This window comes from Clinocottus analis, unplaced genomic scaffold, assembly GCF_023055335.1.
Source record: "Clinocottus analis isolate CAN_PGR_092001 unplaced genomic scaffold, fCliAna1.0.p SCAF_6, whole genome shotgun sequence".
In the NCBI taxonomy this organism is placed as follows: domain Eukaryota; kingdom Metazoa; phylum Chordata; class Actinopteri; order Perciformes; family Cottidae; genus Clinocottus; species Clinocottus analis.
The window spans coordinates 11,231,283-11,257,651 of NW_027176218.1; the positions used below are offsets into that span (position 1 = coordinate 11,231,283).

General features: G+C 42.3%; 1 protein-coding gene across 3 annotated transcripts; it reads right to left on the bottom strand.

Moving 5' to 3' along the window:
- Positions 1-600: 600 nt before the first annotated feature.
- Positions 601-23,627, bottom strand: fam107b (family with sequence similarity 107 member B). 3 transcript variants are annotated; one of them, XM_068603945.1, is made up of 4 exons: positions 23,474-23,627; positions 4,210-4,381; positions 1,344-1,500; positions 601-1,152 (listed from the first exon to the last, which is right to left on the bottom strand). In XM_068603945.1, exons 1-4 carry the CDS (start codon positions 23,625-23,627, stop codon positions 1,033-1,035), a joined length of 603 nt encoding a protein of 200 aa, XP_068460046.1. In that variant the 3' UTR covers positions 601-1,032. The 3 variants fall into 3 exon arrangements, with proteins under 3 accessions (XP_068460046.1, XP_068460048.1, XP_068460047.1); XM_068603947.1 differs by lacking the exon at positions 23,474-23,627 and adding an exon at positions 16,624-16,809; XM_068603946.1 differs by lacking the exon at positions 23,474-23,627 and adding an exon at positions 5,173-5,371.
- Between the last annotated feature and the right edge of the window lie 2,742 nt (positions 23,628-26,369).

Consider the following 26,369-nt stretch of genomic DNA (forward strand, 5'->3'; position numbering starts at 1 on the left):
ATGGCCTACATGTGGATGCTTCCTAAGTCCTTTGCTCATAAAAGCACACACAGACTGATCAGACAGGGCTCAAGGCTTATTCTTATAGACCACCCTAACAAGAATTTAAATTATTTATTAAGTAACACTTTTATTCATACAAAACAACATAATATATAAAGAAAAGGTCACTCTCATGCCTGGGAGTTCTACTATTGCTCAAAATTGCATTAGCTGAGGAAATGGCATGTTTGGAATTAAAAAAAATAAAATAGCAAACTTAAGTGTTTCACACAACCATACACTCCCTTTGTCCTGTTCTGGCTTCATAAACTATGCTGTAAAAACAAATTAAAATACAGAACGACTAAAAGTGTCCTCCCCTATACCTGGGCTAAAAGCTACAAACATAAATAACAAAAGCACATTTGTTTGGCTTTTACATTACACAGCTTCAAGAGTCCATCCAGTGTCCACTTTTCCTTATTTCATTCTGAAGATGAGAACAAAAAAAAACAATAACAACAACGACGACGATAACAACATTGAAGAGTAAAGAGTAATGACAGCTTGCTGTGGAGCGAGGAGTGAAAACAGAGGGGCTGAGTATGTGTGTATGTATGTGTGTGTGTGTGTGTGTGTGTGTGTGTGTGTGTGTGTGTGTGTGTGTGTGTGTGTGTGTGTGTGTGTGGTGGGGCGGGGGGTTGTTTTCTCCATCAGAGCTCATAGGAAGCTTGTTCGCCCTTGTTGGAAGCATGAAACATGTCTGTGTTAGGTCCTTCCTGCAGGGGGTGCTGTGTGCTGCTGGATGGGTGCGAGGAGCAGAGGTGAGTACTGGCGGTCCACTGCAGGCAGGCAGAGGGGGGTCTTTAGTCTGTAAAGTCTCTCTCCTCACTGCGGGAAGGAACAGCTAGGTTGGGAAGGCCAGGAAGTGCATCTTGGTCACCGCCGTGCACCACAGACGACACACTCTTTTGTACACACGCACTCCTGAAGTTATCGTGTTCACAAACACGCGCACAATCAGCCGGACCCAGACACCCCGGCTGGTTTTTAGGTGGTCCGTTCTTCCCCGTCAGCCTCCTGCTTGGTTCTGCGCAGGTTGCTCTTCATCTTCACAAACTCAGGTGTGTTTTCCTGTTCCTCATCATTTTTCTGTTGCTCCATCTCCTGCTGCAGGAGCAAAGACATTGACAAATTCAGATTAAACTAATCATAAAGGTGATAATCTGTTGATGCATGTCGGTTTATCTCGAAAGGTCCAGTCAGTAACTTTAATCCTTGTTTTGGCTTGATCAGATACACTAACAATGGGCATCTATTCAAGTGACAGTTCATATTTATGCATGTTTTTAAATATTTACCTGCTCTAGTTTCTGTTGTCTTTTCATGAGCTCTATCTCCAGGTCGCTCCTCTTCTTGTGGGCCTCCTGCTCCTCCTTCTGAGCCTTGAGAACTTGCTCCCTCTTCCTCTTTTCCAGAACCTTCTGCAGCTCAGGTTTGTTCTGAGCAGCCAGACCCCTGTGCAGAATCAGTGAGATAGCATGTGAGTAAAAGAAACCTCTGACGACACTACAGGTCCACACTCAGAGGGAGATTAGCATTCACATTCATGCGTAACACATGATGGACATGACCTCATTCTAGTTTGACATGCAGATCTGTATTTGATTTTGTAGATTAAACAGTCGTGTTTTGGAAAAGTTTTGATTTTGAGCCCAATCCCAGATTGTTCCACATTTCTGTGTATGTGGTAGGCAGCATTCGACTGACTTTGGAAAAGAGGGTTGAAAGCTAGGGCATGTCCTCCTTTTCTTTCCTTTTTTCCCCCCTAAGTGCCAAAACTATCCCAATTTATCAACCCATATCTTAAACTAATCTAACTATTTAATATAAAAAGTGTTCCCCACATGGAAGTTGTATTGGGGCGATACATCTGTGGCAAAGCAGACAGATTGTTGCACAACTGCCTGGGTTTGTGCAGCAACATTCAAAAAGGGGCATCTTAAAATAAAGTGTGAGCGTGACTTGAGAAAAATAGCAAAAATACCAAGTGTTATGTAATGCTCCAAACTCCTCCAAATTACGAGAGAGAAGGGTTGGGGCTGAGGATGAGGCATAGGAAAAGAGTTACTTCAGACAGTGGGGAACAAAACTGGGCTGGAGTCAGCTAGAAAAAGGCAGAAGCCAATAAACAGCAAACAGGATTAGGGAGGCACAATAAAGTGCCACAAAAAACAACAACAACTATCAATTGGTCCAAAAAACATGCTACAGGCCTTGATTACTTGATTAAGTCGATTTAAAAAGCATATTTTCCAGATTAATTTTCTCTCCCCGTAGTTAATAAGTTTCCTTTCGTCATGAAAGCTTGACTTGGCACAGGCTGCGTCTGTTCAGAGAAAACACAGCACGCTTACCTGACTGCAGTTCGGCAACAACAACGTCGTAATTAAATGCATCATTAAATCCTAAAGATTGCGTAATTGAGCCCATGGTGGTCCAAGAAGGAGTGGGAGTTCATTTACAACAAGGCACTACTTTATCCCAAGTAACTGCTGCAGTTAAATAGCCTCTGGTTTTCCTGACAGTGAGGGTTGTGTGAAAGCACTCAACGGGCTGAAGCAGAGCAGAGGGTGAAAGACGCAATTGAGTCGGGCTGTTGTCGAGCACCACACACAGAATGGAAGGAGGGTTAAGGCCGATGTCGGCAATACGACTATAAAGATGCTTACTCCACTCTCCTTTCACAGTAGGCATCGTTTACATAATCAGTGACCCTCCTATCCATGACGTCAACCGATGAGTGCACACCCTCTAGCTAGTTAGAATAAGTGTTCAAATCTCACACATCAATATCTCCATCTGCTTAAATGCTTCACCAGTCTTGACGGCTGAAGTTCTGAAATTCCTCTGTAAATACTCAATAATATAATGTGTGTGTGTGTGTGTGCGCGTGTGTGTGTGTGGGGGGGGGGGGGGGGGGGGGTGTCAGCACAGCTAAGGTAGCAAAGGCAGAGAAAGGCCCTCAGCTAGGAATGTTTTGTAATCTTGATTACATAACACATTTTTTCCCCTCTTCATGCAGCCAATCCATCCCCCCCACCTCACCCTCATCAGCGTGACTAATCCACTATGCATGCAGACAAGCGTTCCATATTTTCAGTACACGACAGAAAGTCCAAACATAACAAGTATATCCCCCCTAAAAGCCCACTAGATTTATCTCAGACTTCTGCTGATACGGCCGGACATTCTTCGTCTAGACAACTGCAAACAATACTCTGCAGCATTTGGAACGGAATCTTCGTACAGTATATTAAAAACAAAAAAAAAATCTTGTCTGGCCTACATTTTTTATCCTGCGCATCTTTGCCTCTTCCCATTATTCATTAACACCTCACTGTTTGACCTGTTTAGGACAGAGCATCACTGCTGCTGTGATGTAACAGCTGTCAACAGCATGTGTGTTTATGTGGCTATTTATAGCTCAGGCACAAAGCTGCCGCCACTGTTTGGTGAGAGAAGATACTAACATTTAGTGTCAAAAGGGTGATCTTAGGTCCCAGTGTGCATGTTTACTGCTGCATGGATGCTCACACAGATGGCATTAAATCCTGCCTTGTGGGATCCAGTATTAATGTCGGCAGCCAGACCAGGTTTATTCATCTGTAGAGTAGATATGTGTGACCTTTACATAGCCAATTTTGACACACTAATGCACTTGGGGTTTTATATAATAGATCACAATGAAAGTTTTATTTCCTGAGCTTTACATAATACTGGTGCTAGAGGTCTCAGGGAGCAGTGAAGTCAACAACAGTGACTCACTGCAGAAGTATCAGTGCAGTCTGCATGGATACTATCAGGCCAATTAGAGCAAAGTAGCAGGGCGACTGTATCAACTCATCTTACATTAGTAAGAAAATACGCCTGGATCTTGATATTGAAGAAACTGTTGGACTTCAAAATGATTTTACCACCCAATAAATTCATAATTATCTCCAGTGATACCTTTAAAATGCAGCCGTCTCTGTGAAAGACCGATCGCAGACATTTATCTCTGACCGATGAGTTTATTCACATGCTATAAATTCATGGGAAAAGTTCTGGTTGCCAATTGTAAAATATCAATCACCATCTTAAAAGTAGCCTGGGAATTACGATGTGTGTTTGCCAGACAACACAAAGGGAGAAAGGTGTTGAAGGTGTATTTGTTTGTCTCCTGACCTCTTCTGGTTCATGAGCAACTCTCGGTGCAGGTCCTGGTGATTGCGGGAGTTCTTGACTGGGTTGATCAGCTTTTTAGGTTTGATGAGCTCATCACAGTCTCCGTCGATGTAGTCGGGTTCTGCCATGACACTCCTCCCCGGTGACAGCGATAGACCAGGGTCACGCGGATCTGATTCGACAGAGACAAGAGAAGATACTTTATTTGACCATCATGCCATGGGCTCTGATGCAACAATGCAGTGCCAACAAAAATCGTTTTTCCATTTTCACTGATTCATTATATCTCCTTTCAACTTGTGATAAGAGCATCTGCCTGATCCTCTGGCACCAGCTCAGATTTTTGAATTGTCTCGATAGTCATAGGACTCAGCGCTGGGATTACATAATTGTTCCCACAGAGTGAAGAGGAACATTTCATTCCTCTCTATAATGAAGACATGAAACAGAACAATAATGTCAATATCGTACAGGCACATTGTTATGTAACTATTTTAATAACATACCAACACGTCTGATCCCCTGTTTTCCATGACCTCAAAAATCTATGTGATTCTAATCGTCACACAGTCTTAATACATTAAAAAACATATCTTCTATATTTTCCAAGTATGGTTCAGTATTTTCTTGATTTAATAGAAATTTAACACTCATGTGTTGACATTTACTATCTCCGGACCAAAAGGTCATAGGTCAGGTTGTTATAAAGATGATAAATAACTCAAATGTAGCAAGTTTGACCCATGCCTCATGCTAATCACAAGTTACAAACAATAACACAATAGCCGGTAACTTTTATAGAAGCCAAGTGTGATTGTTGCGTACGTTGCTTATTTTAATGAAAATAATCCAAATTACATCCGTTTGATGGCTTACATGCTCAATTAAAAAATCTTAACAGAATAATATCTGACAAAAAATATAGACTTTAAAAACATAGTTAGCAACCATGACTGAACTCACCCTGCAAATGAGGAAAGACGGGGTATCTAAAAATTGTCGTCATCTCTGTTATTTTGATCCTAAATATATCTTCCAGAAAAAGCTAATAAAACTCGCTTCTGTTTATCCGTCCGTTGCAGAGCCTCACGCGGGAGAGGGGCTTTGTCCTGCACAGCTGTCTGCTATTGAGCTGGTTGGAGATCAAAGTCGGGTTTTATAGTCTCTCTCTCTCCCTCTCCCTCTCCCTCCCTCTCTCTCTCTCTATCTCCCCCTCTCTCTCCCCTTCTCTCCCCCTCTCCCCCTCTCTCTCCCCTTCTCTCCCCCTCTCTCCCCCCTCTCTCTCTCCCCCCCTCTCTCTCTCTCTCCCCCCCTCTCTCTCTCTCTCTCCCCCCCTCTCTCTCTCTCTCCCCCTCTCTCTCTCTCTATCTCCCCCTCTCTCTCCCCTTCTCTCCCCCTCTCCCCCTCTCTCTCCCCTTCTCTCCCCCTCTCTCCCCCCTCTCTCTCTCCCCCCCTCTCTCTCTCTCTCCCCCCCTCTCTCTCTCTCTCTCCCCCCCTCTCTCTCTGTCCCCCCCCTCTCTCTCTCTCTCTGTCCCCCCCCCTCTCTCTCCCCCTCTGAACTTTGTGATGTTTTTATCTCGCCTGTAATATAGTCCCATATAGAGGAGTAAATGGGTATACATCGCACACACATTTAGCTGAGATTAGATAGCAAAGTCTCATGCATTTCTTCTCCCACGCTCTGACGAATGACTCAGATTTATAAATGATTATGTTCTCAAGAGCCCTTGAGTGAGACTCTCATGTCTGCGACTAATTAAAAAAGACTTTTTTTGGAACCAGAGCGGTCCAATCACAATCATCACTGGTGCCAAAGATGCATTTTACTGCACGTGCTAGACACAAAGGGGAGGGAGCGTGTCCTCAGAATCAAAACATACATGCAGAGGATTGGTGTAGTGAGTTAAAGACACCACAAGAGGTCAACATTCCTGCATTCCCGAAACTAAACCATGTCAGTTACATAACAAAGAAGCCCAAGATAAACACGGTTTGTGGCTGCACACTGCTGAACAAAGGGGGAGGAATACCACATAATAATACGCTTGATGGATGGAGTGAATATGTTGACATATGTAAATACTGCATTTTCCAGTTAGTTATCATCTACAGTCACAGTGGTGAGTAATCCCATCTAATCTCAGATTATTTACTTTAAAAAAATAAAAAATAAATGTGGCCAACACGAATCTTAAATTGTAGACAGTAAATCCATGACATAATAATCTTAAGTAACACAAGTTTAGGGTTAAGTGTAGAAAATAAATATTCATGAATCTGTTCCTAAAAATAAGAAATTGTACCAGTTCAGTGAAGTATTTTCCTCAATGTTCATCACAGGCTGTAATGTTGTTAGCAGCATGCCAGGCACAGCATGTAAAGAATACGCAGTGGCAGTGTTGACAGTGCTTGAGATGGCAGAGGTGGGCAGAACAGTTTTTTGGCTGTACTCGAGGGCTGCGTGTGAGCACACAGGTGCTGTGTACATCAAAAGGCGGGTTGTGTTAAAGCCGGTAGTAGGGGGTAGAGGAACTTACAGACTGCCAGTGTTGTCAAAGTGTCCGTTAGCTTAACACATCTGCGCCGACTTCCTCTGTGCCCCAAGGGAGAGGGGAAGTGACATAGGGAGTTCAAAGAGAACCTGCAACCTCAAATTGGTTCCCCAGGGCCTTTTAAATTCTGCTTTATCACTAGTAGTTCTGCATGTTATAGTTAGTCCTGCTTTACTCAAAAGGGTACATAGATCATATGTTGCACTAACAAGACCTGAAGCGAAATATACAAATAAATGAGTCAACATGCTCCAATGTCAGTGAGATAAAACCCTGCATTTAATGACCTGTCCTTTTACAGATGTCTTGCTCTGTGTGCATTTCAGAACTGTACAACAATGGTGTGACAACCAGCCCGTCCAACAGATACAGTAGATTGTATGCGTTAATATCTAAAATTTTGTAAACTAAACGTGTTCTATAGAAGCGACTCCCCCCAAGCATGTCAGTGTGTGGATAGAGTTTACTTCCAGGAATCCCATTAAAATGGTTTGTTTATTGGTTGTGGAAACACAACCTTAGAGCACAGACAACAGGCAAACACACACAGAGCATCCAAAAGACCTGGATTTCCATTATGTCCAGAGGAATGGGTCAGCATTTAGAAGTTTCAAAATATCCAAGCATTCAAGGAGAAAATGAGAAGAAAGTTGAAAAGAAAACCATAGAAAAGAAAGAAGAACTGGGTCAGATAAAGAGAAGAGGAAGCTGGTAATATGAGGCCATTACTCATTCGCGGTCATCCTCATGTCTGTATTACTGCGCTCTCATATACGACACAGGTTTTTAACCTAGCAGCTAAAGGAAATCATGTAAGAATGCTAAAAAAAAGAAAAAACACTGAAAGTTAAATCCACAAAGAGACTAAAACTAAACGCATACGTTTTGAATAATATATCACACACATGCTTTTCTTTTCACAGTTAAAAAAAGTAAGTACCGGTAATCGGATGTATGTGTTTGATAAACATGTTTGTGGTGTGTGTGTGAAAGTGTGCCGTGCAGTGACAGGTTGCATTAGAGCTGATTGAATGACTTATCTTTGATGGATAAGAGTTCCCGTACCGTGCCAACTGATTTCATTACCACCGGCCAGCGCCGCTGTATTAGCACGCACAAAGACTTACATTCATAACGCAGACTCATTTCTCAATTTCCCCCTCAACTGTCATCTTCTCTAGGTTGCCATGGAGACCTGCCGTCACCCACTCTGCATTTGGTGACACAGCATTCAGGGACAGGAAGGAGCGGCTGCCAACTAATACGGGGAGTCTGAAGCCTTCCAATGAGCATCACTGATGACACGAAACAACTGAAAATAACTCGGCAAAAGCAGCCTTCCAAGCATCTAAAATCATAATGTATTTACCAACAATGGCTCAACTGACTATGTGTAGGACTATGTCAGTTCACCACTTATTTTCTTCAGGCCGCAACTTCAGTGTTTTAATTTCCTCTGTTTAAGTTTCCTGGAGTGGTGTTTCCGCAGCATAAAAGCTCAGATAACTGACTGTATGTCCCTTGTTTAGTGCCACTGTTAACAAGACAAGTTGCAAAACAGAGAAGAGCACTTGGCAGCTAAAGAGGATGAGACGCATGCATGAAAAGCATTCTTCCTCATCTAATCCAACAGTGAAGAGCACAGATGGGCAGAAAGATTGATGATGGGGGTCGGAGAACATAAGTTGGCTGTCTTTCATTACACTGCTAGGAAGCAGACAACAATATGGTGAATACTACAGAAAAAGAGGGACAATTGCAAAAAAAGGAATTGTTACTAAAGTGAAAGAGAAGAAAGCGGTCGATAACTTGATATTAGGATCAGAGCCAACATGGACAGACGGGGAAATATAACAGAGACATGACATGGTTTGCTCTAATCAGTCAACAGTGGCCTTCTTGAGAAAATGAAGGCAAGGAGAGCAGCTGGTGGCCTGCTCTACCACCTGACCTCCCTGTTCTTCTCCAGGATACGGGCACGAACCATCCCTGCATGGAGTGGGGATGGGCCGTTAACTGTCATTGGTTGTGAACACATGGTGGACCACACCCACTCCACAGCCAGGCAGGATTTGTTTTTCACAGTTTTCCCGCACACAGATACACAGGCTTATGAAAAAGGATGCGTCAGCATTTTAGCATCTGATTCGATAGAAGCTGATCATGGACACGAGCGTGTACCAGGAGGCTTAGAGAGCAATTCCATAGAATGAATCCTAAACTAGACTTTTGTAATCCATGACTTTGGCCTTATATATTTTTATATTATAGTTGCCATTTTGGAGAGCTGGCACACCGACAGAAACGCACCAAAAATGTGACCCATTTTCTGAAGCATTAATATGTGAAGAAAAGGATAAGCTTGCTTTGAATCAGACTCACAGTACATTTCCACCAAAAGCTGAAGAACAAATAACATTTTCTTAAAAACTTAAAAATCACCATCCTCCCTCTTATCCCCATGTCTCCCTCTTGTCCCATATAGTTCCTCTTGCTCACTCTCATACTGTCTATTCCACTCGCAGATGGGAGGTCCACCCCTCAGGGGAAATTGCGTCATCAATACCCCTAAAGCATCCCCCACACCCAGTTCTTTCTCTTACGCACAGACCAACACGCACACACCCTTTTCCCCCCACTTACTGCGTATTACAGGCTGGACAGATCTAAGTGTGCGTCTCACAGCGTTTCTGTTAATGAAGCGGTCATTCAGCCATAACTAGGGGAGGGCCTAATTAAAACACACAGATAGATGAGCATTTAACGAACAGCTGTGGGGCAATGGGGGAGGGAGAGCGGTGTGCGAGTGCGTGCGAGTGCGAACGAGCGAGAAAGTGACAGAAAGTGAAGGAGAAGCAGAGAGTTTGGGGGCCAAGTAGTGACAATGAGCTCATTTCCCGGACAGCAGCTGTGTGCACGTGTTCATTTACAAGCCTCCCCTCGTGACGACACATAAATCATGGTAGGCAGCGCAGTGACGTACATACACATATTTTCAGAGCACATAATCACTTAGACCTATAAAACGCATTCAAAGTCAGTATCCACAAAAAAGAAACATACCCACGTCATTTGTTTTCAGTCTAACTGAATTTGTATGCGTCCCCTCAGGAAATATCGGCCTGCAGTGAACGCTAAAGAAAGAAGCAGCCAATAAGAGGAGACGACACATAAACACCATGATCGAGTCAGGACCAAGCACACATTCAATGCAAACAAATGGCTGCACTGTATACTTACTACCCGTACAGAAGACAATATTTTGAGTAGAAAATAAGGAGCTTTAGTGAAGGATATTTAGGCTACAAATACATCCAACATTAACAGTGTTTGATTGAAAAAGGCTTAATTATGAGATGATCTGAGGGAGAAACGAAAAGACAGGGAGAAGGGGGAAAGGGTTCCACCACAGTATGCTTGGGAGTTTGGGGGTTGAGATCTGTTTTGTATTTCCTGCCTCGGAGTGGGGGTCTGGAGCAGAGGAGAGGAGCTGGGGAATTCTGGGGCCTCATCGTTTACTGACATCTGAAAAGCACCCACTCCGCTCCCACATTGTGATGATGTCACTAGGGAGAGGCGGGAGTATGGGAATTTAGAATCTGGGTGTTAGGGTTCATAAAGCACAGACATGCACAAACACCCACACAATGAAAAACACAGTGTATCCTGTGAGGGAGGCCTGCACTGTGTGTGTGTGTGTGTGTGTGTGTGTGTGTGTGTGTGTGTGTGTGTGTGTGTGTGTGTGTGTGTGTGTGTGTGTGTGTGTGTCCTAATGTCATTATGGGAATACTGGGTGGCTCTGTAGACTGTCATGATGAAAAGTAAACACCCAAACTCATTACTACGCCTGGATGCCAAGAGTAATATTTAGAAAAAAAACATCTGAATTGATGTGGCTCTTCCTTTATCTTTCTGGCTATTACCCTATGTTGACTTTGAAAACCTGTTTTGTCTTCACTTGCAGTTTGAGTAATATTAATAACCTATTCTTAGTATATCTGGACTGATAACAGCTTTTAGCAGATATACTGCTGTTGGCATATATACAGCATAAACATATCTGATATTTGTGTGGTCATTTGGAATCAGTGTCTCCATTTCATTGTGTTCTTCAGAAATAAGTCATGCAATCCTTATCAAATGTTTATCGTTACTCTTACATGTCTCACAATAGAGTGCTCCAGGAATGATCCCTTAAAGCAGAATACGTTAAGTTAGAAGTTAGATACCTGAGATATGGCCTGTGGTTAACACAAGCTTTAGAGATTTTAACATTTGTTCTACAGTATATAATAATTCATGAATACATAACTCTCTTATACGAAAGTTAAGAAATATGGTTGCTTACACGTTCCTAAATGAGTTGACAAAATGTCATCACATCTATAGTCCGCCTTGATGTGTAAACTTACGCTAATGCGACCTGGTGCATTTCATTTATTGCGTAACATCATTTTTTTCACTTTTTACAGGTTGACCTACAAAATTACTTTTTCATCTAGAGCCTCCATTTCGGAAATCTTTCTTGGATGCTTTATAGGATTTTCTGCCATAGCCTCTGTGACACTCCAAGCTGCTGCTCAGTCTCTAAGGTTTCCCTCCCTTCCCTCTTTTAGCTCTGGCAAGTTAAAGACAACGTGATATGCATCACCGGTGCGCCAGCGCAGGAAACCTACCCACAGGCCCCGGACACTACAACTCCAGCATGCTGCTAAATACAGTGAGCTTTCCCTGGCGGCGTGAGGCTTAATCTGCAACGCGTGTTTTTGTTTGGCAAGGGCTTGAAAGTTACAGATGATTATTTATATGTAAAAATTGGCACCCCGGCTTCAAAGTATAAACAATCCCTTGATCACATGACGATATTGTAATTTTGGAGAACAGGCCAAAATAGAGGGTATATGACAACGTGTCATGTCTATATTCTGCACAAATATGTTCTGCATTTAAAACAAAGCCCCTTTGGCAACAATTGTAAGTACAATGTTAATGTGGTTCTGGGGTCTTGTGATCTCTGTCTGGAAACAGTTGTTTCTTGAGGCCATAGTTCTTCAAATATGTGTCTGAGTTTCTTTCCATTCCTCTTCGTGACTTGCATCTGTGGGATAACCACCACGGCGGCTGCATTTCGTCTTGTCTGACTTGAAGGAAAGTTTGGCCGCTTTTATATCTGGCTTTTAAGAGTTGATTGCATTGTGAGCAAGTTTCCACATGCATTACTCAACATGACCCATCATGTTTGGATGAAGAGTAACTGACATCTTTTACTGTTAAGATAATTCAAATAAGCACAAACTAATCATGTTATATTGTGATCTCCCCTTCTGAATTACAACATGCCTGTGTTGACAGTTTGTCCTCCACACTGGCTGAAGTTATTTAATGCGGTGGCTCATGCACAGTCCGGTTGTCACACGTTCTGAGCCCCGGGCTGAGGCAGATTACAGAATGAATGGGGTGGATTGAAAAGGCAGAGACACCACTTTTGAGTCATGCAGTGGGAATGTGATGAACCTGCAAAGTGATTATTACTCTTTGGACACACACACACACACACGCACACACGCACACACGCACGCACACACTTTGAAAGACAGAGTGATTTGCCACGTGCACACCATGAGCACTTTTCCTTAAATGGTTAAAATCAAAGTGCTGACTCCAACCAAATGGACACATGTCCGGAATAATTGGTGAGGGGGTACAGTGTGGGGTCACACCTGTCAATCAAATACAAAAGGCTGGTCTATACTCTCCCACAGCTGACACTAACACATGGTCTTGCACTTATATGTGTAGGCCTTATAAGAACAGGTGGACTGAGACAGATGTACAGAATCCAGACGGTTTTGCTACATCGACACACCCTAAGAGGACAAATTATAGACGGACCACAAGTATGTTTCATGTGGCTCCTCCTCACTCAGATGTAAACATGTGCCCCGATACTGCTCGTTGCACGCAGGCACGCACACAAGCATTTTAAATGCAGTTCCAATATCTGTCTTCTTAGTGTTGTAAAAGCCATACAGTTAAAAAGCCACAGCGGTTTTGTCTGGCTCAGCAGTGTGAAGTACCGTTCAGTCATAAAGGAGGAGTCTTTGTTATGGCTCCGTTGTCTGTTCTAGTTCCAGATTCAAAGCTTTGTGCTTTACTGCTGCTTTTCCCTTCTGGACCAGAGTCACGCCCCTCCTTATCGTCTACTGGCTGAGCCATGCTGGGAGCTCAATCCTTATTGGCTGGGGGGCACACCGGGAAGGATTTGGGAGGTTCTCCTTTGTTTACACACTAGTACAGAAAATCCCAATAACAACTGTTACCTTGGGCAACCAGACAATCCACAGTTAGCCAGACAGACACACAGGGGTGCTAGCCGATCGTTCACACACACGCACACACATGTATAATGGGGTAACCAGTTGTATTAAAGTAGGCTAAATGGAGAGTCTTTGTTCTATCTGATTCTATGCTGTAAGCTTGCAATGACTCAAAATACTCAGTATGTACATGCATATTTTTAGTTGGGATAGTAGGCAATCATTCGGTTTCATTGTCTTATGAAACTTTTTAAAGCCAGTATACATTCTGCATATCAGGCTGTGACAGAAAGACATAGCTCTGTTCTTCAGAGGGCATATGTTCCCATTTGTAATAAAACAGGAACATATATCGTAATACTGACTTACAAAAGAGCCTAATCCAATTCATGCAGCTCAGACTTCCACTCTCTCTCTACTTCAACCTAACACGATGCAAGGAGGAAGGCATTTAGAGTCTATGTGTGCATTTGTGCATGTCATCCATTCTCCAAGACTACGCAAAGTGGTCAGCACAGTAATGGTGCTTTATTGTGATTGAAGCTCCAGCATAACAGCAGAAAAATCAATAAGATTCTTTGAGAAGCTTGCTCTCTGTAGGTGTGTGTGTCTCTGTTTTAGTCTTTGGTACACACATCTTATCTTAAATCAACATTGAGTCCTTAGCCTGCTTAAATAAAAGTAAGTCAAGCCTGTGAATGTCTGACATTTACATGAACTGACATCCACCAACACCTACCCCACAAGCAGCCAAGACACACACACACACACACACACACACACACACACACACACACACACACACACACACACACACACACACACACACAATACCTGAATCGTGACATCATAATATTAAACCATGGCAACAAAACCACAGCACACTGTAAACAGATCCTTTGTCCTGTTGTAGGAATTTGTGATTGCATCACTTGCATTTTTATTGCATCACAAAATTTTATTCCGCCTGCATGGGTATCTTTCAAAAACTGCCAATCAAATGAATTTACTTGACCATGTTAGCTAGAATAATAATACCCATGCTCATAGAAATGTGCAAGTAGCATTTGGGTATTGTTTAGCAGAGGTGGCACCACACAGATTCTCCACATCTTGTCCTGTGCACAGTTCAGTCTGTAGATGATGGCCTTAAGAATAGCCACACTCAACTACACAACACCTGCAGCGTGAAATAGTACCTAAAAATATTTTATTTCATTAAAGTGTTAACATTATGATGTTAGTAATGGTGGTCTTTGATTCAGGGGGCGGCCCACCTCCACTATAAAACACTCAGGGAAACCCTGAGCCTCTCAAACATATTCTTTGATTCCATATTTCCTGATTAAAGTTATAACATTTCCAATTGTACAGTATTTGTATTTGGCAAAAGTACTGGCAACACTGGACACGACACGGCTGTAATTGTTTTGTTAGAGCAAGAAAAGGTGAATTAGAAGAAAGCAAACTAAAGTTTCCCTGCAGCATAGAACTGGACAGAACTGGTAAAGACGTGATTGCTAAAACCACGAGGACTCGACTCTTACTGCAGAGACCCTTTGAAACTTTACTCTATGTTTACATGGCTCATTACAGGGGGAAATACTTTTTGCTACAAGGTCTTTCAATGTCTAGCAACACACAAGCACGCACAGTAACACGGTCTCATGCAGTGTGGATCTAAAGGATCAGTGTGTTCTGCTGAGTAATGAAGATTTTGTGCCCACAGACAGACCAGCAGGACTCTGAGAGATAATACTGTCAACACACATGTGGTTGCCATTTAGCCATCCTGGACACACACATACACACCCATTCCTGACCCAAATACCTTGCTTTTCTTGAGGTCAGGATGAATCCTTGACATGGACTCAGATTATATAATGATACAGCTGAGAAATACACCAGAACCACTAATGGACACGTGCTATTATAAAATGGAAACTCAGACATTTCATTCACATTTTTAAATTCCTTTGAGTGCAATAATAATGGAGCAGAGAGCATTCCAGTTGTAACACCAACCACACAGACAAGCACACGCACGCACGCACGCACACACACACACACACACACACACACACACACACACACACACACACACACACACACACACACACACACACACACACACACACACACACACACACACACACACACACACAGTGACAACATCAGCCCTTACGGGAAACAGAAGACAGCAAGAGAGGCAGTGTAAAAAAGAAACAGCAGAGAGAAGGGAAAGATGGGGGTTCAAAGATCAGAAAACAGATGTAAATGTTTTAGCAAACTTCCCTCTAAATGACTAACACATGTGAGAGAAACGTTCCTCTCCCTGCACACACACCCACACACTCTTGAAAGCTCTGCACCTATAACTTACTCATTCATATCACCTGCTTTTTTCCCCTTCTGTCACTAGAGCATATCTGATGAACCAGAGTTAAACCACTTTACATTTTAAAGCTGCTCTCTGCCTCCACCCACTAAACATACGCAGCCCAGTTTGTTTAACTTCTTGTTGAAGTTTGCCAGCAACTCTGAGACTTTTTAACAACGTTTATGGCACTGTGAAAAACAAACAACCATAAGTCTGAGAGTCATTGCCACGTCAAAAATACAACACACACACACACACACACACACACACACACACACACACACACACACACACACACACACACACACACACACACACACACACACACACACACACACCTTTGCGCCTACATGACAGCACCTCACCAGTGTGTCAGCTCTGACTGAAGCCATGTGCTTTGACACAGAAGCCAGTATAGTCACCGCTGTGCTATTACACACAGGCTTACTCACTTAGGATGGATTCACAATACACTCACAAACGGGCCTTTACTTCAAGACTTAAGTTGACATTATTATCTCAAAACTATGGCAACAGTTAATAGAAAGGGCAGGAAAAAAAAGTCAGAAAACTCTTGTGTTGTAGAGTGTAAAACACTCTATTGTAAACTCGTGAGGTTGGGATGGATACATAATCTCGCCATGGTTTAAAAACAAGAGCGTGAGGCTATATTTTAGATGATAGTGTCCAGATATTGACAACTATATAATCACATGGTAACATAAGCACCCATGACACTGTCTCTACAACACCTTCGCGAAACCAGAAATAATAAACACAGATTTTCTTTTTTTCTGCTATACTTCTCCGACAGTGCCATAAACACTATCTCTCCGCTCCCAAGTAACTGTCGTCTGTACATGCTGTACATACAACAACCTCAGCGTGTTTGCTCCTCACTGTCCCGTCGGCTTCGGTCATGCGCCGCAACAAAAGGAGACAATGAAACAAGAGTTTGTGTTTTGTAATCTCATTCTCTCTCTCTCCCTCCTCGGTCTTTTCTTTTCCGCGCTACTTTCCAGTTTTTCTCAACCCCAAAAAAAACCTGCTGCATCTGCCGACGGGAGCAGACAGACCAGTCAAAACGTGCTGCTTTTGTTAGTGCGCTCGTGAAACAACCTCACGAAAAAAAAAACGAGCTACAGACACACACGTACACACCTACCTCAAAGTCGACCCCGACCCGACTTCTCCAACTCGAGTTGTTCAATATTTAAAATGACAAAGTGGTTCAATTCCACATCAGTGTGTCTCCGGGTCACTTCTTTTGGCTTGAGGTGTGTCTGCGAGACTCTGGTTTTGTAAACTGCACCGTAGCTGTAGCACACACACACACACATTCACTCAGTCCGGACCCATAGAAAATGTAAATTTAAGATGAGTGGGAGGGCTGCAGTGACGTCACGAAGGGCTCCTCCTCCTCCTTCCCTGTCTTCCCTGAATAACATGAGTGGGGACTCCTCGAGCGCAGGGCGGGGCGTGGGTGGAGGGGCGTGCGCACACACACGCTTACACAAATAAACACATGTAAAAAAATAAATAGAAAAACAAGTCATAGATATCTGTGTCAGGCTTCCTGAAAAGTGCCTGCGAAAAATGGATTTGTAAAGAGACTTGTATTTTGTCTGTTGTTTTCAACATGTAGCAGTGGGCTACTTGTACACCCCATATTTTTAAACATTGTTTTAGATCCTGGGATATATTTTAACATGATAAAATGTACCTCTTTTAAGGGCCAATGTGTAGCATTTAGGGGTATATATTTGACAAAAATGGAATAGAGTATTAAACTTTAAACTTTTGAATTAAATTTTCTTTCGAAAATAATCACCTGGAAACACTAATTGTTGTGCTTTAGTTACCTTAGAATAAGTTCAGAGTTAGTCTTCATATACATGTTTCCACAGTAGTCAAGAACAGGCAAAGCAAACAGCATAGCTTCAGGTGGGGCCATTCACGTTTTTGTTGGCCACCTTTTCCTGCACGCTTCGCCCATAGGGGAAGTTTCAACTGGTTGCAATCTGCAAACTCACTGCTACCGCCAAATCCTACACACTGGCTCTTTACGATACTTCCCCCTTTCATTTTGTCAAAGCAGCACTACAAATGTGTAAAGTAAACGTAAAAGTGAAACTTCAGAGTGTTCAAGCATCTTTCAGCCCATGCTTTGGGTTTTATGGCTGATAACTTTCAGGTGTGCTCTCATTGAATTTACTGCTCCAGCTGTCAAACAGTCAAACAGCTCTAATGAACACACAGAACATCCAGCATCAAACAGCAAGTTTAAATGAGCAAGCTTGTGAAAAGAGTGCAGCAATTAGCAAGTGAGCTGATGAAGACCAAAACGGAGCTGTTGTTTGCCTTCTGGATATGTAAATATGCAACATTGTTATGTCATTATATTTGCATGTTGTAGCCAAAAATAAATAAATACATTATAAGTAACTTTAATGTATCATATCACCATTATATGTTTTCTTTTCTGTATCATGTCTTATTTAAACTCTTTATTTGAGCAAAACTATGATGTTGGAACATTATAAAATAATAAATGTTTGTCTGTATGGAATCTTTAATTACTTTCAAAAGTGATTTCTTTAAGGATTCAAAAGTACAGTTTGTATCACACCCTCCAGGAGAGATCATTAATTCTTTAGTTTGATCACAACAGTTCACTCTGCTGTCTGTTATTGTGGCATACTAAATATCCCAAGCATTCTTTGTGATGAAGAGTAATCTGCTTACTGATGAAGGGTCAGTAGATCTGCTTATCCACCACCCTTCTGTTAAATCGGCTCACTAAAACTCTATAGTTTCATGATGTCGTTTATGTTGCCCTGCTTATCTCAGGAGGAATACATCTTCTAAGATCTAAGTTGCCATATAATTACCAGAGCAGACTTACTGGAAATGACCAAAAGAACAAAAAATTACCTACGGTTTTGGGTTTAATTTCCAAACATATGGGAGGGGTGTCAGAGAAGTAATGCATTCCTAAGCAGCTTCTCATAATTTAAAAGTGGGGTGACTAAGAGTGTTGCGCTACACAATAGGATGAGTCATATAAGGGTCGGCACTGATAGGGAGGGCCCTCCCTTCAGAGACCACCACACTCAGAGCTCCCACCATGCAGGAAGCAGATGTGTATGCAGAGTGTGCGTAAAAGCTGTATGAGAAACTCAAAACCCAGAGCAATGACTATAACTATCGCTTATCTCACAAGCCATCCTCACCATGCTATTCCTATTGCCTAAAGGAATAGTGTGATAGTTTGGGAAGTACTTAAGTGCTTTTTTGCTGAGAGAAGAGAAGATTACATATAACACTCTCTAAATATGTAGCTAGAGACAACAGCCGGTTAGCTTAGCCTAGCATAATGGGAGGAAACAGGGCTAAACACCTAGCTTTGCTCTCTAAAGCTCGCCACGTGACTCGTTATTTAATCCGTACAAAAACTAGGATGTAAATACAACAATTTTGTCATCTAACCCCTCTCAAGAAAGCGACTGAGTGCATTTCCCTGACTGTAAAACTACATTTAAACTTAACCTAAAATAATACAGATATTACCTCATCTATTTATGACAGCCTATTTTGTTGTTGTTGTTTAACCTTAAACAAACACTTTCCCTGCTATTTATACTGAATTCATATTAAACTTAAAACTTTCATCACTTTAAGGAGAAAGCACTTCCTCCATGCTATGGCAACAGGCCTGTGTTTTCAGCAACCTCTCCAGTGATATTGCATCTCTCAGTGGTTTCTGTTTAAGTCTCAAACTTCATCTTCCTTTAAACCACCAATGAGATGAAGAGATTGAGAGGGGCACGCCCAAATAGTGGTTTAAAAAAATAACCTTTTCCTGCTCTAGAAAACACACCGCATTCACCACTGTGCTCTTTACCCTCAAAACATAAATGTGTCTCTTGATAGACCTGTGTGGACACATGTCAGCATATAAATACAATTATTTAGCCGTAAATAAAGGCTGATTGTGTGAAGCGGACCGGTTTGGACCCTGAAGGTCATGTTGTTGCCTCTTCCTGTGTGTCGAGTAAAAGGGAGGTTTCCCCGATCAGTGTCACTGCCGGGACGTGGACAGCTTCCCTGCCCCCTCCTCTCTGTCTCACACTGCTGGTATCTGAAGTCTAATTTCTGAGACAGATGTTTCTGTTATTGTCCCAGGGTTTCCCACTGTTCATGTGTGTGCACATGTGCATCTAGGTTTGCATGTGAGGCCCCTTTATTTTTTCTTCATCAGGCCTCCAAGGGCCTTCACTTTAAACAGGATATGGCAGTTATCTAAAAAACCATGGTGACACAGAGAGGTCTTCCTGTGAGTTAGGGGAATGACTTAAAACTGACAATAGTGAATCTCTTATAGTAGAGGTTTGGGGGTTATTCTTTCTGGACAAGATGTGAATATAAATTGTATAGCTCGCTCAATGATAATGTGAATTGAAGAATAACATCATTGCCTCATTGCTGTTGTGAAGAATGTAAAGCCACTCTTAACATCACAGCAGCAAAGGAAAGGAGTAGATGGTAAAAATAATTGCATGTAATTGTAGTGTACATAAACACTACCCCCTCATGTGTGACCTACTTGTGAATGACTGTGGTTTTACACCAGCAGTACACCCACCATATGCTGAAGAAGTGTATGTTCAAGAGCCCCTTGGTTACATTTGAGATACTTGTTGAAATCATCAGTCCTTTTTTTTAACATCAAACCACCACTTTCTTCTTTTTCTCACTCGCCAAAACAGACTTAATGCATTCTTTCCACTCTGTTTTCTGCCTCATGTCTGACCCAGCAACAGTTGGAGCTTATGACCTCAGTGCACTGGTGGAGAAACCCCAAGATAGAACTCAGTACTCAAGTAATATTCCACAATTATGACATGTGTTTTGGAAGAAATTGCCATTTAGGTAACTGTACGCGACTTTGTGAGCTGCGTACACATTACAAAGAGTGTGTGTGCAGGCTGTTTGTGTAGCTTTAATAAAGCTGGATGATTTTTTAAATTAAAAACTGGGTGACACTCCCACTGTCAGCCTGTCTGTCACAAGTTGGGGAAACGTAATGCATTCTCCTTTTCCTGCCTGTTCCTTTTTTCACTGTGAGTGTTCAGCCAAAGTTCAGCTAATTCAATCACTGCTGGATGACTCACACCACAGTGTCCCTTTCTGCACAGAGACACACACGCACACACACACACACACACACACACACACACACACACACACACACACACACACACACACACACACACACACACACACATGCACCATGATGCATGGCTGGATGAGGTTTGTAAAATGAGTGCTGCGTCAGCCTCTCAACGCACTTCTGAAATAAGCTCTTGTTCCCTAGTTTCATAACCCTCTCTCCCTGTCTCTGTTTTTATAATCAGCTAATGCACTGTCATGCTTTTCATTCTCTCTAGTATTGATATTCCTTTTCATTTACTTTTTCTTTTCATTTCTTATTTCCTGATGTCTCTTTTGTTACCAACCCAGAAATTTCCCTTGTTATGTATACTGACTAGCAGTGAGACATAGAACACCGTGGAGCAACAATAATAATGTTAACACTTTCTCAGGGCTGTCTCTCCATCAATGATGGCTTTTGTCAAGTTTTGACTGATTTTACTTTTACTTACTTATAATTACAATTTATTTTTCTTCTTATCTGTCTGTTACCACACACCTACTTCACCTTTTAACCATACGAGGTGAATCTAACAACAAATTGTCGTTTATTCAAATGAAAAAAGTCACTCGAGTGTAGCGGATGAGACAGCCTGCATGCCATTTCCTGCCTTTGCATGCATGCCTGCGTGTGTGTCTGTGTTTGAATGTCAGGCGAGTGAGCATGCAAAAAGATCAAGATACAGTAATTTAACTGCAGTCCCCGGATGTTGTCGCAGAGACTGTTATTACTGATCAAGCCACCCAGATTTATTGAGCTTTACTGTACAGAGCCTTTCCACTTAGCCTAATGACTGCCAACAGGAATGAAAGCAGATGGCCCGGTTACAGTACAGTGACGGAGAAATATCCACTGAGTTGGACAAAAGTGCTCAATACTTACATGTCTATTTTATCACTCAGGCCACAAACTGATTAAGGTTATATGTGTCTCTTTGCTAGACACTCTAGCGTTTATCTTCACGCTATTAGGAGCACTGTTTTCATGGATACACAAATTGAGTAATTCATTATTTCCTGTACAATTCCTAAATACAGGCATAAAAGCTCTTTACTCTTGGGACTGTGCACACATGCAGCACACATTCAGTACACTCAAACTCAAGTACTCCCTCGTAGGATGGACATAAGCTAACAGGTTATTTAGTTATTAAGTTAATCATAAACTGTGCATAACTAAACAGACAAAAAGAATAAGGTTTGAATGTGGGAAGTAAGGAGGCCTGGGTGAGCTACAGTAGAGCTATACATTCCTCTCTGCCTGTCCACTCGCCTGTCTCTCTGTGCGTTTGTGTGAATAAGCTGAATAAGCAGGATTTCCAACACATAGAACAGGAAGGCCCTTCAAACAACACACACACACGCACGCGCGTGCACACACACACACACACACACACACACACACACACACACACACACACACACACACACACACACACACACCATTACCACAGGATATCAAGGTCAGTGTGACAATTGTGTGCATGTGTGTGTGTGTGTCAGAGAGAGACATGGAAGGTGCTGTACTTACATTTCCCCCTGGTGCATCATAATCTCTCTCATTTTATCCTTGGTGGAGGGAGAGTGGAGGGGCGGGGGGGGGGGGGCAAAAGTGTGCTTGCATTGTTGAAATATCTGTCACCAGAATAAAAAGACTTCAGTTGAGAGGCATACTGAGCTCTTTGTGTGGATATTACAACTCTTATAAAACCTCATGAAGCAGATGTTCTCTTGTCTCTTTTAGTGTGTGTGCATGTGTTTGTGGCACAGAGGCATAGTTAATCCTTTAAAAGCACCTTATGCATTGTGCTGGGTAAGTAAAACATTAATGTCAGTGTTTGGTTTATTCATTCTGCCTGTTGATCCACCCACCACATAGGAGAGTGCCCCTTTCAATACCTTAAATACATGAATATATAATAAAAGGCAAAGTTATAGAAGTATACTCTAGAAACTTCGACAATGTTTTATTTTTATTTTGTTGTGTCAGATTCGCTCAAATTTGAGGTCATAGTTTAATGTGATATCGTAATGGACTGCAATATTTTCTTTGATGTTTTTATTTCCCAACCCCCACCCCTAAATCTATCCTTTGTAATGTTATCAGATGGATTTAGAAAACAAAAGACAGAGAGATTGACTGCAGATGGGGATACACACCCTCTCCTATCGGTCAACTACCACACACACTATTCACATTTTAGCCACGCTTGTAGACACACAATGTACACACTCAATCACATTATTAATCGGGCACTCAACTCCATCCTTTTACCCATTTGTACCCCTCCCTGTGCTTTGCCCCAAGAATCATTGCCAAGGTAACCGCCAGCACTCAGCTCCTCCCAGACATCCTGGCAAGGTGAGTGAACAACACACACACACACACACACACACACACACACACACACACACACACACACACACACACACGCACACAGACAGACACACACACAGAATGCCTGTCCTTTCCTCTGGGTCACTATTTTCTACAGACAGACAAAGAGAAGTCTCCCCAGTCACTCATGAACGGACACGTTTTGGAACAACAATTCTTTCACAAAAACACGTTCACACATCGGGGCCATAACTGTGTGAACCTGATCATTTCCTCACACGCAGAGTAATTCTTTTCACAAATATGTTCCTCTCCCCATAAAAATCTAAGTTGTTTTTCCATCAGCAGAGGACAGCTCCAGCCAAAACTTTTTCCATTGTCAAATCTGTGGTCAACAACTCCAGCATGCAAGAGCTGGGAGAGGAGAGAGAAAAGAGGAGGAAGTTGGTGTTGTTTTCCGTACCTGATAACCCTCCATCCTCTGTCTCCCTACCGTCTGACCTGTTAGATGTCGTTTCCTGGAATTCTGATTCCTGAGGGGAGTGTTTGGGAAGGGAACACAAAGAGATACTGTCAGTCCCATCACTGGATAAGAAACACATCAATATAATAGGCATGACATGTCACACATACATGCCAGGTTGAGGCTGAACAAAGCAAAGTGCATAGTTATGGGGCCATAAAAAATGTAAGACCAGGGATCTTAGCACGCTGGCTAATTTTAGACACACAGGATATCACATATTATTGTGCTGCATTTTGTAAATATGAGGTTTTTTAAAGTGTCTTAAGATAGCCAAGGACTGGAATTCAGGGCTAACTATCTTTTTTTTAATCTATTGCCAAATGTCTGCATGCTACACAACAACACATTACTGTCAGGTATATTATGAAGTCATTGTAGGGATATCAAGTGATTGCTCTATCAGGGAATCTACATTTTCTTTGCTCTCTCTTATACTGTCCACACCACCCACACATTTGCATAATGACAGTAATCTTTTACTTCTTTGTGTGGCTCAGTGTGTGTGTGTGTGTGTGTGTGTGTGTGTGTGTGTGTGTGTGTGTGTGTGTGTGTGTGTGTGTGTGTGTGTGTGTGTGTGAAAGAGAGTAACACTGAATACTTTGCATTATTGTTTACAATTGAACATTCCTTTAATAATTGTTCCTGTGTGTAAACTGCTAAATGCTCAGATAGCAGTGATTACTGCTCTCGATGTTGGAAGTGTCCCATAAACTTGTCCGGCTTTAAGATAGGAGTCATAGGGGTCAGAGATAAATGCAAAAACTGTGTCACACACACACACACACACACACACACACACACACACACACACACACACACACACACACACACACACACACACATACAGATACAGATAAAGCCTCAGGACCCAGGAGATCAAAGCTACATCTGTTGCTGCGCTGGATATCTTATAATGATTAAGTCAGAATAATTGCACAATGTGGAATGACACAATGGACTGGCTCATAATAACCGAAAAGTTAGTTATGCTCACACACTCCTACCTATTTCTCTTTTTGGACACATTGTACAGCCATTTCACAATATGCCTGTCAGTAATTACCAGTATTTTCACATTCAGTCCCTTGAGCTCTTCAGCAGAGAGGGCATTAATTAGAACCTCGAGGGAAGGAATCACTAAGGCTTTTGGCTGTGATTTGTGAGGGGTCAGCTGGTAAGAAGATGGAGCCCTACAAAGGTTAATGCACATGCTCAGATCATGCCTATGCTCCACTGGATACCTTTGTGAGCTCCTGCTGTCAGGATCAGACATCAATGAGGAAACAACCCTTGGTGTTTCACGTGTTTAATATTTGCTTTTCTTAAGTAAACATTGTGCAACCTCTTTCCTGTTTCCACAGAATATGAGAAACATATGCTCAAAATAACATTTTGCAACTCATTCTAGCTCATGGCTGTGTTGGGGGAGGGCCTGGCTGTATACATTCACAGTCTTGTAACTCTGGGAGGTGTCCACTACAAACATGCAGTGCACTGTTTAGCAGCTTTACTGCAGTTTTATAGGGAGGCTGGCACACGCTACTTAAATTGTTGAGCGATGGTTACTGTTGGCTCAATGTTTTAGTCGCTCAAGGAAATTCGCATACCAAGCTTGTATCCAACCGCCCCAAAGAATCAACCATATGTTTGATACTTACTCAGATTGTATGAGGTGACAATCCTCTGGTATAAAACGACCAAGCCACCAGATGTCTAAGCATCTGCTGATGGAATGTTTCCGATGAAATAATCAACAGTGTAAATTCTAGGATTCCTACTAAAACCCGCCCCTCCTCCCTCTCATTCTTCTGCAGTTGCCACTGCTGATCAGCACTATTGATCAGAGCCTGGGGAGCCACGGCTTCAAAGTGTCATCCTCTTCTTGCAGGAGGGAGTCGAATCTTAAGCTTCAAATCTGTTTGTTTTGCCAGTTTTAGTTAAGACTGAATAGCTGACACATATAGGCACACACACACACACACACACACACACACACACACACACACACACTCACACACACACACACACACACACACACACACACACACACACACACACACGGTCAAAGGCACATGTCTGTGTGTTTAGAGGGATCAGGATTCACAGATCATGTTGAACAGGAGCTGAGGACTCATTTCACTGACATCTTATCCACAGTCACTGAGCACTCTGACCGCAAAGTGGGCGTGTGAGTCTGCATGTGTGTTTCAGAGCTATTCATGTCATTGATAAGAAGATGTTTTCTGATGAGAAGTGAATGAATTAAAATTAAATTCTGACAAGGGAGGATCAGCGTCTACTTATGCCAGACTCAAGTAATAACTTCATTTGGATCTACACCCACCTTGTGGTGATATAATGTAATGCATTAAATCTACAAACAACTGCAGTAGACTGGTAGATTTGACTCCAAAACTGATGTTCTTCCTGTCAAATTGATTGATGTTATATTGAATTATAAAATTGTTTATTATAAAATACATATAGATATTATAAATACATATTCTGGAAACAGAACGTACTGACCACAGCCGTCTTACCTTTGACTGTCTGATAATAATAGATGGTCTGGGAATTTGTGGATATTGCAGCTCCATCTTCGGACTACACTCCACCTCCTCCTCATCCTCTGAGGTCTGGGAAAGGCTATGACAGGCTGAAGGAGACTCAAAGCATGAGCCATCATCTGCATCTCGCAGGTAACAGATAGAGTTTAAGCTGGTACCATTTACTTTTATGGTTCTGGTTGAGTGGTCGGAGATACAGCTGACAGTCCTCTGAGGCTGTTTGTGCTGCTGCTCCTGTGGGCTGCATGTTAGGGCTTCTGGTTGGG

Coding starts and splice junctions, on each gene's coding strand:
- fam107b (XM_068603945.1), bottom strand. CDS start 23,627: ATGCCTATTATATTGATGTGTTTCTTATCCAGTGATGGGACTGACAGT. Junction 4,382..23,473: donor AGAGGATGGAGGGTTATCAG/GTACGGAAAACA, acceptor CTGTCGAATCAG/ATCCGCGTGACCCTGGTCTA. Junction 1,153..1,343: donor GACAACAGAAACTAGAGCAG/GTAAATATTTAA, acceptor TTGCTCCTGCAG/CAGGAGATGGAGCAACAGAA.